Source organism: Anopheles ziemanni, chromosome 2 (genome assembly GCF_943734765.1).
Source record: "Anopheles ziemanni chromosome 2, idAnoZiCoDA_A2_x.2, whole genome shotgun sequence".
Lineage (NCBI taxonomy): Eukaryota > Metazoa > Arthropoda > Insecta > Diptera > Culicidae > Anopheles > Anopheles ziemanni.
The window spans coordinates 67,664,352-67,676,591 of NC_080705.1; the positions used below are offsets into that span (position 1 = coordinate 67,664,352).

General features: G+C 41.8%; 1 protein-coding gene across 1 annotated transcript in view; it reads left to right on the forward strand.

The window, feature by feature from the left end:
- LOC131290239 (homeobox protein orthopedia) overlaps positions 1 to 12,240 on the forward strand; it is a 28,786-nt gene that overhangs the window by 14,068 nt on the left and 2,478 nt on the right. Inside the window, exons 4-5 of the mRNA XM_058319486.1 lie at positions 11,782 to 11,851; positions 11,960 to 12,094. Of these exons, the coding sequence (XP_058175469.1) occupies positions 11,782 to 11,851; positions 11,960 to 12,094 (205 nt within the window). The remainder of the gene's footprint in view (positions 1 to 11,781; positions 11,852 to 11,959; positions 12,095 to 12,240) is intronic.

Below are 12,240 nucleotides of genomic sequence, written 5' to 3' on the forward strand. Positions count from 1 at the left end.
TGACTTCTCTTTCTCAATCATTTATAACCAACCAAGCCCAAGTTCAGATCAGTAAACAGCTTGTCAACATATATTGTTAAATAACAACTATGTTTCACTGCTCTATTTTGTACCAATTTATCGTATTTCTGTAACCTTCTTTTCGTATATGGGATCTTTTCGATTCTTATTACTATGAAACATTTACAATATGACTTTTGACGGTATGAACCAAACTGATTCTGGAGTGGTGTTGTACAATATTGTGTCTACGTTGCCGTTGAAACAGTAGGTTGAATTATCTCAAAACGATGCTCATAGCAAACAAACCTTTTGTTCAGGAAGCATTATTTTCCTACTTGAGAGTTCGGGCCACGCGACTCCCACCTGTACAAGAATTACAGGCTTACAAATTTATTTGTTCTACCTTCTCCAGCATAGTAAGTTGCAAATGAAAATTTTCAAATAATCATTGCAGATACCACGCCACGTGTTTGTTGCGATGCTACTCTCAATTCTGTCTCACCTTTTACGCTCTGTAATTGATGTAACAACTATGCTTTTGATCATCGAAAATTCCTGTTGTTACATTGTAATCCCAATAGAAAAAAAAACACACACACAACTCCTAACTACCCTTTCTTCCACCCACCAAACCCCGATGTGCCTGTTGCACACGCGTCAAAATCTACGACCGGCGAAGGGCGTACACTTTACAGCTGAAATTAGTCTGAACGTGTGCGTGTGCCACGAGAATGCCGCCCAATACCACCTCCGTTAATGCGGGCCACGTGGCGAAATTTAATATAAACAGCAAAAAAACGGAAAATAGATTTGTTTTCCCGGAGGGGTACGCTGCTGTTGACAGGACCTGTCCACCTGTTAGTTTTGGCACGCTGTGCCGTCGGTGGGAAAAAGGGTGTTGTTTTTTCTCCAGCGACGCCCAGGTGAGAAGGGTTACACCGGTGGGCCTTGCTGGGGGTGAATGATTGGTGGGACGTTAAAACTTGAGGCATCAATCGTTTTTTGTTTTCCCGCGAAAAAATCATTCCTTATCATAGGCAACGGAAACAGGAATATTTTTCTCCTACGAAATAAACTCGTACCGTTCACAAAGTTCTGGCAATAATTTAGGATAAATAAAAGAGGACACTTTTCCACCGTTTTCCTCTTGCTGTATTCTGGAAGCATAGTTTCTGCAAACCCAAAACCCCCACTTAACCTTCCCCGCAAAGTGTTATCCTCAAATCAATTCGCTCGGAAAACTCGGTTCCCCGGTATGAACCCCCTCGCACGGAAGCAAATTTAGAAATGGTGTAACGATTTTAATAAATAATAGCTACCCGCACTGGCTGACACCGACTGCGGTACAAGGAAAACAACTCTCGGCCCCCTTGTCCCGGACCCGGTGCCGTTTTCCCCTCGTGCCAATTCAGGGATTCCGGACGAACGGGCGGAAATTAGCCGTGAAACTGACGACGAGCAAACAAGTCACGGGGAGGATGCGAAAAAGGTCGACGGGCCGCGAGAAATCGAATCAAAAAGTCATCCCTATTTACACTTGCTCACTCCGGCACATTCGATCCAGTTTTCTTTACCTCTCGGTCCCTTTCCCTCTCTCGTGTGGCCAAACATCCTCTGGTGATCTTTTGTTTCTTCAGCTCAGCGACAGGGAAAGCCTTTCTTCCCCGCGCTGCAAAACCTTCAGGTCGCCCTCAACTACGCCCAGAACGCGCGCGCGCATTCGTTCGCAAGAGAAGAGCAAGTGGCAAAGATTTTCCCAACATGATAAATAGTGCGGCTAGTAATGTGCTATTAATCCCGAATAGATTTGACGGAGGGAAAAGATTTATTCCTGACCCGGCTCCGACCGGATCGAGCCATATGGGGCTCATTGGGCTAGCGGTGGCTTTCCCGTACGGTTGTCTGTCGCGCGCAAGTCATGGCCCAGCGGGTATTACAACGCCCCGGGTGGACAGTGGGAAACCGTCCGGCCATGTGGTGGTCATTATCAAAGTATTTGCTGAGTAATAACAATTAATTGGCACACAACATTCTACAAAGTCTGCTGTGGGGGTTTGGAAATAAATATGAAACTCTTTATTCAACCACCTAATGATTCAGTCAAATAAATATCACATTTGTTTTAAAATTATCTTCTTGTTTTCAAAAAGCTTACCCATCGATAGCATTGAATTCCAATCGTTTTATGTTGTACTTAGAAATCGTAGTACGCTTCTGTTCACACTTTATCATTTCACCACAGTGTGCAAAACCCAATCGACGACTAGTTCATTATTTACTAGTCAGGATTTGTCCGAGCCCAAAAATAAACACGTGACAAATTTTCTAACCAAAGCCCCCTTTTTCCGACGCTTCACCGCAGGAACGGCCGGGTGAAAACTGACAAAGGCTTTCCCGCTGCGCTTTTCCGCACACGGCTGACGAGGGTAGCACGGGGTGGGTTTGTTCGTAAGTTTTATTTTTTTCTTTTGCTTCTTTCGATCCCGCCGAGCCGATTCATAGGGAAGGGGGAAAATGTGGCCCGCAGTCTCAAATCCTACCCGAAGTGTAATATAATGAAAACGTAATAAAAGTATTACCGGGGCGTACGATTTATTGTTTATTTATTAATAACATGCAAATTGAAAACATTCGAGCGGGTTTATCGGGAACGAATTTCAAATATCTCCACTCCAATCGAACCGTTTTGTAGATGGCGTTAAACGGTCATGGCATTCAGTTGGAAAAATAGGTATAGACTAGTGTTGTAGTTAATGAATCTTTTGGCTAGATTCATTCATATGAATCTTTCACCTAAGATTCATTCAGATGGATTCATTATTCTTTGCGGATTCGAATCTTCAAAACTTAATGAATCTTCATGAATCTTTCATGGCTCTGTACCTCAACCCAGTTTTGGCTGGTGACCTTTCATCTACTGGTAGGTCTTTAGGATTCATGAATCTCTCGGCAAAAGATTCATGAATCACTTCGAAGGCAGAGATTCATTCAGATTCATGAATCTGAATCAGATTTACACATCTCTAGTATAGACATAATACCAAATAAGAGAATTATTTTACAGCTTTGCTAAAATATAAAGAATAAAATCTATCTCTAATATACCATACTAAAAAAAAATAATATGATAGCTACTAATCGTATCGACATGTTGGTTATAAGTTTTCTTAGCGAAGGTATTTAAAGCCCCTTGAATTCGTTCATAAGAATAACGTTTAATTGATTGAATTCCTCGGTTAAGAACCTTTCATCCCACAATCTTAAAGAGCGTTCACGAGGAAGCACTTCTTGTGAATCAGTGCTATCCGAGCATTTGTCTCTCAGTGTGCATCTTAATTATGCTGCAATGTTGACTTACTAAGTATCCAAGGGAGGATACTTCTAGCAAACGAACCCCCAACACCCGCTGCACTCACACGCACCTTAAACCGGTTCGGTAGACAGTCGTTTGTACCGACAAGTCACGTAAATGAAAACAGCTAGTCAATTGTTTAATTCATCCTGCCTGGTGATCTTGCGCCGGATGGAAAGTTTTGCTGAGGCGGAGCACGCACAGTATTCTAATTTTCCCACCGTACAGTTTAAAGGCAGCACACGAAGACGACGTTAGGACGAACGACGAAAGGGCCCTAAGAAAGCCAACGTCTTGGGCTCAACAAGAAGCCATCCTCCGCAGCGCACGTTCGTCATCTTGCGCTCTCCTTTCCACGGCACAATAATCGTAAAGCATTAGCAAACACAACACCGGGTGAAGGTGGCCGGGAGGGGGCAAAAGGTGGCAAGCTTTTAATCTGGTTTAATTCATGCGAGGATTAGAGGCATGAAACTTTCAGAAAATTGATAATAAATACATGTACCGACCTGCACCAGCAGTGCGGGCTTCGAACGTCGGGCGCTTTTGACGCACGGGGATTTTCCTCGAGACAAGCCGAGCGGCAAACTAAGACGCTTCTGACACGCAGATGGAAAACTTAGCTTTTCGAGGTTGCCGTTGGCAACGGGAAGACGAGCGACTCCGTCTGCTTCGTGCTGCCTGAGCGCTCATTATCCGCAAGGTGTTGCTTTCGCGTAAAATAGACGTCCTGCAAACAGGCACAGAAATTGTCCGGAAAAAGGACGACTCGCCGGATGGGCCTCCAGGTGGAAAAGTGAAAGTGGCGTAACCTTTTGCTTTTGGCTAATGAATAGCTCTTGGAATGCTGCAACTCACCGGCCAGCTGGTTTCAAGCAGAAGATTTTCCGAAGCGAATAATTTAAAGTGGAAAACCCCTTGATCGTAGACGCGGTTCTCCTTATCTAACCCTCGAACCGCCTCATCATTTCACATTTTCATCGAAACAACGAAAGGCTTTCAGCGGAAAGTTCTGTCATGCGAATGACTGATTGATGATGTCTTTCTGCTGAAATCGGTCGCCTTTGTGCCGCCTGCCGACTTTTTGACGGACGACAGTTTTCCTTTACTGGCACAAACTTTCCACCGTACGCAGACCGGTGGCGCTAGTCAGTTATGAAACCCGAATCCACTTCGGAGCTTCTTCAGTCAGCCCAAAATCGAAAACCAATCAATCAATTATCGTCAATTACGCGACGGCACACGAAGTGCTACCGCAAAAAGAAGGTGTTTTCGGGAATTTGGAAATATTGTGAAATTTTGATTCCCGAAACAGACCCCTGATGTTTTGTCACCGTAAGTTCCCGGAGATGTTTGTTGATTTCATTTCGCTCGAAGAGATATCTTGCTGGGATAAACCTTCTATCCTATGGCGCTTTTTGAGTCGTGTGGTCTTTCCCGAGGGTTTGTCGATCTTCAAAATGCGTTTTGTGGGTTTATGCAAATAATTATTCGGACGGTATAAAACTGTTCCTTCCGTATGTGAAGGCCGCATTGGTAAACATAGGTTTTTGTTAATTTAAATACACTCCATTTGAAGGCAGGATGATTGTTTTTTATATACGAGCGGTTTCGGTAGAAATGTACGTTAATTATTTATAGACAAATTATGTTAATTTAAAGCTTTTCATTTCATTCATTATCTCTTGCAATACAAAATTTTATTATTGAATTCCACATTACTCAGCATGCACGTGTAAGCTTATTTCCATACCATAGAAGAACAAAACTTACACAAGAATCTTCTTTTCGCAGCTTCAGGCCCATTAGACACTTACCGTACCACTTTATTCTTCTTCTCCAATGGAATATTGGCGGCGGCCGACAATGGTGAAGCCGTCGACTTGAAACAGCCTTTTGATCTTTGCCGCAGCGCGCCGGTTTGACTCCGGAATTTAATAACAAATTCAAACAAACCGAAAACACGATTTTCGGGGGTGTCGAAGACACAACAAAAAGTTTTGTTTCGGTCCGATGTTAGTCCCATGGTAATGTTTTTCTTAAAAAGCCACCAACAACTAGTTTGGAACTCTGTTTTGCTTCTTTGAAACGATGGAAATGAGTTTGTTTTGTTTTATGTTGTTGTAAAAGCGATTTAAAATTATTATGCTTAGCTTGAAATATAAATTATAAAACATGTAATTTATCCTCGTTTGGGAAAAACAAAGCAAAACAAAATGAGGCGAAATCGTAACCAATCTACGTTATGGTGTTCCCAATCAAAGTTTAATCTTGATCAAAAGGAAAATCAACACATATTTTTGCGAACGGGTTTCCAACAAATTTCTCTTGATTCTGAGTAGTTGCCAAAGAAACGGTATAAAGACATCATTGAGGAATGAGTTTAACAAATAAATATTTGCTGTAATCAAAGAAAACTGCTACGATCATAAGACTGAATTCCATTGTCTACATAAGAAATTGAAGCTGCTATCATTTTCACCAATACACAAACTAAAGTCAAGTACACCACATAAGCACGAATGAGCCAGAGGAAAAATGAACGATAAAGAACACAAACTCGCAAACGTTTTCCCGCCTTCGCCATTTTGGATCGACCGAGACTGTGTGCTGTATAGCTCATGGTATCCTTCTTCGTTTTCTCACCGAAACAAGAAATGTAAGAGCTTGGGGGGGTTGTATTGAATGAGGAATGTATTTTTCAGAAGCATGCGCGGATCCATGCTTCTATTGGTATCCTACTTTGCTCCATTCAAAACATGCGCTTCAATACTGGGGCGATGAATGCTATGGAGATTTTAACACAAGTTTTTGCTATCAATTAAATCTTAATAGTATTTTATTGCAATACTTTTGATCTATGAAACAAATGGTTTCCAAAGAGGGTTTTAAAAAAGTTCAAACAGTTTAAGCGATCAAGTTTACAAGTTGAAACGAATCCTTTTATTTCAAACAAATGTAAAAAAATTAATTACCATGATCACATCCTAATTAAAACACACGATAACCTAAACATAGTCATGAATACAAACATATGGGCATATTTTGAAGAACTGGCCAGTTTTTTGTTTCAATGTTGTCTTAACAAAAGCATGTTTCCCTTTTTGCCAGCCCTCAGATTATAAGTCCAAAGCGTTTTGGGCTTCCGAACAGCATCTGAACTGTCAAAGACCCGAATGCTCTAAACCCCTGTCGGACGATGCATTTAACGTGAAATAAAATATCAATAAGCTGCAGTGGAAGCAGTAACAAATAACAATAAAAACAAGCCCGGCACACCAAACAAAGCAGGTCATCATCGGCAGCGTCACGACATGGCTGCATCATTAGTACACAATTTCACACCAACCTGCCAAAATATTTATTAGTTTCAGCTTTATTTACTCATCCATATTCCACGTTAGTGGTGTACCGGTTTTGTTGCGTTTTCCTTTTGTTGTGCTCTTCGAAAAAATCGTCTGGATTTTGTCGGAGCTGAAACCTGGTCGGTTAAAAAACGAAACTTTATTTAGGGTGCTCCAAAATGCCGACGGTAAACTGTCCCGGGACACATACAGAACGATGTACACGTTTTGATTACTTTTGTTCTAAATTAAAAATTTGTGTAAATTTTCAATGGTACTTATTTCCTTGTTTTAAACAAATATATTTAAAAATGAAGGAGCTGATATATTTTATGAGTATAATTAGTATTCGTCTTTAACTAACAGTAAAAGTGTAAAACTATTCAAATTTATTCTTTCTTTAGCATGGGTAACTCACATAATTCTTGTTTCGTACGAGATTAATTATGTGCAACACTTTAGTACTACTATAGCCTCTAACATGAACCTTTTTCACCTTCCCGTAACCAAACTCGTTCAATTCCCGTAGGAGCTACATCGGACATTAGATGTTTAAGACACCTTAAACAATAAACGAACCTTACATCGACAATGTAACAAATTCGGATTTTTTTCGGACGGGAAATGCTCAAAAACTGTGCAAAACTAGTACAGAAAAATACCCTACACGAGTAGAGTACATTGGCTGGAAAATATCATCACCAAACAGGTGTCTGCGCCGTTACAGTGGTATAATGCACAAAGAATGTTTTTGTCATACAGCCTCCCATGGGAATGTTTTTCGTCCTCTACCAGTTCGCTGGTAGGGGACTAGATATATAAGACTAAAAGGCCGCGAAAACTAGTGGCACGAGAGTAGGTTTGGACCATCTCAAACGGATACATTTTTCAAAAAAAATACCCCCTCCCTGAAACTGTAGCACTTGAAACATTCGAGCTCAATCTGCTGCAGGCTTCTTTGGCGACGCTAGACCTGGAGGAGCACCCGTTTTATTTGTGCGCCACTTGCATTTCATAGACGATGCACACGATGATGGACTCTTCCGACTTGAAGGCTTTGAAGCCCCGCACAAAAAATGTGAAAGTGCAAAGCCGCTCGGGAATGCTGTGTCGGTTTTCCCCTTCAAGCAACCAACATGGTTTACCCAAAAACCTCGAAATCGCTCGGTTTAATCCATGGTTTCTTTCGTAGATTTGTATTTCCATCATTTATATTTCAGGAGTCGGAGCCAAAGTAGTTTTACGTGTAACGCCAAACGGCAGGAACCGCCCGTTGGGAATTGCGATTGGTGGTCGAAGTCGCCGGGGCTGGAGGTTTTGGGAGTTTTGGCGCCAATGCTGCGGATCGTGGATGTATAAAACAGATGAACAGCTTGCGAAACAGAGACCATCCGACAGAGCGAAGATGGATGGTGGAAAACTCACTTTCTCGAATTTTCACAAAATTCTGGTGGATCGAACGAAGGAACGAACGAGATGAAATGAATAGAAAAACTTGTATCATGAGAAGTTGCCGGGAAAGCATCCATTTTTCTTGGGGCGGACACTGTATTGTATGAAGTGAATATTTTTCTCCAACCGATTCTACCAACGCATTTTGTTCCTGGATGTGGAAATTGTGTTTGTTGTTTAAAAAATAAACCTGCTTTGATCTGGAAAATGACGGTAAAACGTTGGAATCTTTAAGATTCGTGCAGTAAGTTTTTATATTGGCTGTGGTTATATCCTGCATCTTATGGACTTCGGTGTCCAATCGTGTGGTTGGTTTTTCTAGGAACCAATCTTCAAAATTCGGCTTACCACTCGTTACATAAATGCGCAACTTGCTTTCCGTTTGTATAACCATTATGTTCATCCTCACCTTAAAGCTCACTCATCGAATAAGGTGTACAATTCGTTCCTGAAAGAGTCCAAATAAACCCCTTTTACCAGACTGACTTGGTGGCGCAATGGTGGCCTCCGTAATGAGCAGGGTAATTAATCATTCCGAGGCGCTAGAGGCACGGGGCGAGATGACTCGAAGGGCTACCGGTGATAAATAGAGCGGCGATTCCCCTGGTCCGGTCGGTAAGGACAGCGATAGCGAAAATGAAACCATAGTATCACAGCTTCCAGCACGTCCCGAGACAGTGAAACACATTGCGCTTTGTGTGTTTTCCACCGCCAATGATGGTGCTGATGATGCCCGCTGGGGTCTGTGAGAAATGATTTTCCGTTTGACAACATTATTATCGCATTTGGCGCGCTGAGTGAGACATAAATAACCTGGCTGAAGGGACGAGCCGTGCGAATGAAAATGTTGCGGGACGAGGTTCGATTTGGGATTTACTGTCATTGCAAAATCGATGCGAATCGATAAACCAACGACGGTACTGGAAGCGAGGATACAGGATTTTGAATGGCCTGTTTATTGTTCAGTTGTGTATTTTTTGGTTTCGGTCACTTTTGTAAACCAAAAGATATTTTAGTTTTTTTTTACAATATAGATAAGTGTTAAAGTTTGCTTTTCACAGTACCAATTAAATTTTTACAAGAATTATTGTTATTTTTCAATTGAACAAATTTGATTGAATGTTGCGCAAATTCTGACATACAAAACTAGACATATTTAATATTCCTTGTGTTGATACCCTCTTTGCTTTTTATTGAAAGTTCATTCATCCTTTGTACTAGCGAAAGACTCAACGACGAACAATCAAATCAAATGTGATAAAATAGAAAAATTTCCAAAAGTTAACCTCTTTTCTCTTCATTGAGCGCATCTCAAATCGATAATAAAAAAAACCCCGTTCTCACCAACATTAGAATCCATTAAAAGTACTCGCCAGCTCCCCGCATTCCACGGCCTACCCACCGACTCACCCAGGAGGTCCAGTCAATCAAAGTCAAACCGGATGACTTTTCACGCCCCGGGGATGTGCCCCTTTTTTTGCGCTCCTCTCATTAGCTTTCCCCCTCATTTCCATGCCGGCCGTAACGAGGGTAAAATATGCTGCATCAGCTACAATCATCCGATGATATGGTGGTTTTATACACATATAAAGAAAAAACCTCCTATTTTATCATAAACATACTCACTCCGTTGTCTGTTTGGTAGTTTTTTTTTTTCTAAAAGCAAAGTAAAACGAGGCACTCCCAGATCTGAGCGCATATGTTCGAATTGAAATCAGCCAGTTTTTCCCCGATACAACTCCGGAAACGATCCACCCTAATCTCACACGTGCACAAACTCGAACAGTATATAAAATACGTTAACAGGGATGGAGATGAGTTTTTAAACAGTGCCACATCATAAGTCATTGTTTGGTCTCATTAAATACTATGAAAAGGCCATTAACGTTGTCTTTAAAATAAATACGAAATCTTACATTTTATTAAATATTTTCTTATACGAAAAATTCAACCAAAGCAATACAACAAAATTCGCCTCTCGGTACAAAATATTGTGCATGTACATTTTTAGAACTTTCAATCTTATCTCTCAAAGGTCCAGTACAAAAAACTTTTATCACATGTCCTTTTGTCTGTGGTTTCAAGAAATACTGATAAAAATATTTCCATGGAATAAAAACATCTTTTTGTTTTCATCCGCATGTATATTAAGACTGGTTTATTGAAGTTATCTTCTTGAGAAACATTAGCTCAATAATCATTAATTCAGACATTTGTGTAGGTAAACAATTCTGTCGCTCGGTTAACAAACTTTTATTTCCCCAAATCAATGACCTCGTTGCATCCCGATAGAAAATTAACCAATAAAGGCTCAATTTCCACGACGACCTTCTCTACTCCATCTTACGTATACTTAAAGGACAAACCTTCCCACTACATGCGTTCTTTACTCCCGTAACCCCTCTTCCCATGCCGGGCTCATGAATTTATAATTTGCAGTTTCCCCTGCATTCGATTAAAAAGTTGAATTAGTTTACCCAACAACCCAAAAACCGGTATGGGCTTGGGCCATTTCCCGATGCCGGATGATCTTGCCGCACCACCAGCCGCACCGCAATGGTTTCTGGTTCTTTAGCGGGTGTAAAATATGTACACTCGTAAAAGTAATGGCAATGGAAACCAGTTTTCCTAAGATTTTCCGCCTAACCGAACGCCCGCGAAGACGTTACCGGGTATCATTACCGTAGATCATTGTTTTCCCCGTTGCACTTCGGACCGTGGGAGGATGGTACGTTGGGAAAAAAAGCCCACCAGGAAAAAGAATTCTTAGGACAGGAGTCCGCGTGGTGTTGTGTCTCTCGGGACCTCCTCCCGGAATGCTGCATTTCCTCATCGTCGTTGCACCCAGCGGTAACAAGGCCACTCAAAAACATCCAGCAAAGGAACTGAAAACCACGATACCATTTGGTGGTGTCACCCTCGCTAACACATTGACATCGTTTTCCCTCATGTATTTATTTTTTTGGTTGTTGACTTTGGCCTTCTCCAGCAACCTCACCGTGGTTGAGCCGAAAAACCGCGACCACCGGCAGCTACGCGTCCCATTTTCTGCAATTTCATACATAATAACCATAATCGTAATGATAAACAACAGTGAATAATAAATAGCACGTGATTACCACCGGTGGCGTGGAACAGTGGAACTGGTGTTGATTCCTTTCGTTGGCCCGGGGAACGGGAAAGCGCAACATCGGGAGAACGCTGACAACAAACAAGAAGGAGAGCAAAAAAACCATCCTTATACCACAACAATATGTTGCACGAACGCAACGAGGACGCTCAATTTCATCAACCGTGCCGACCGTAATCGACCGAATCGCGATTGTTATTTCTTGCTGTAGTTTTTTCTGCTCTTGCTGTCGAAACATAATCTTCTGGGCTTTTTGATTGCCAGACAGTTGGCTGCTTCTGTTTTTCATTCGTTTTTTCCGAAGTTTTTGAATTGCGGAAACTTACTTTTTCCTTGTTTGTGGTTCCCATTTACCATTAATTGAACTGTTGATGAAGTTTTGATTTGTAAAGTGGTAGTTTGAATTTATTAAAATCACATTTTCACGCGCACCCGATTGGCCTTTGATTCATTTTCTCACAACAATTTTCCTTTCTATTTCTCTTCTTCTACGTATTCAGGTTTGGTTCCAGAACCGGCGGGCCAAGTGGAAAAAGCGAAAGAAGACGACGAACGTGTTCCGCACCCCAGGTAGGAGCGAAGGAAAAATCAGTCAGTGAACTGGTGAATGATTTAATTTTCTTTTTCCCTCTTTCCCTCCGGTGAAAACTTTGCCTTTGCTGTTGTTCTTTGCTCCAGGAGCCCTCCTGCCATCGCACGGACTGCCACCGTTCGGGGCCAACATAACCAACATCGCCATGAGCGAAAGCTTATGCGGCACGTCGATGTTCGGCGGTGATCGATGGGGCGTCGGTGTCAACCCAATGACCGCAGGTAGGTAGTGGGGTGTGGAATTTAGATAAACGCTCTTTTTCGGCTGACTTGCTCGCTCACTGGTATCGTAGAACGATAAGCGTGAATTAACAACTACTAACCACCACACGATGATATCCTTTTTCTCCCTTATTTACTTTCTCGCA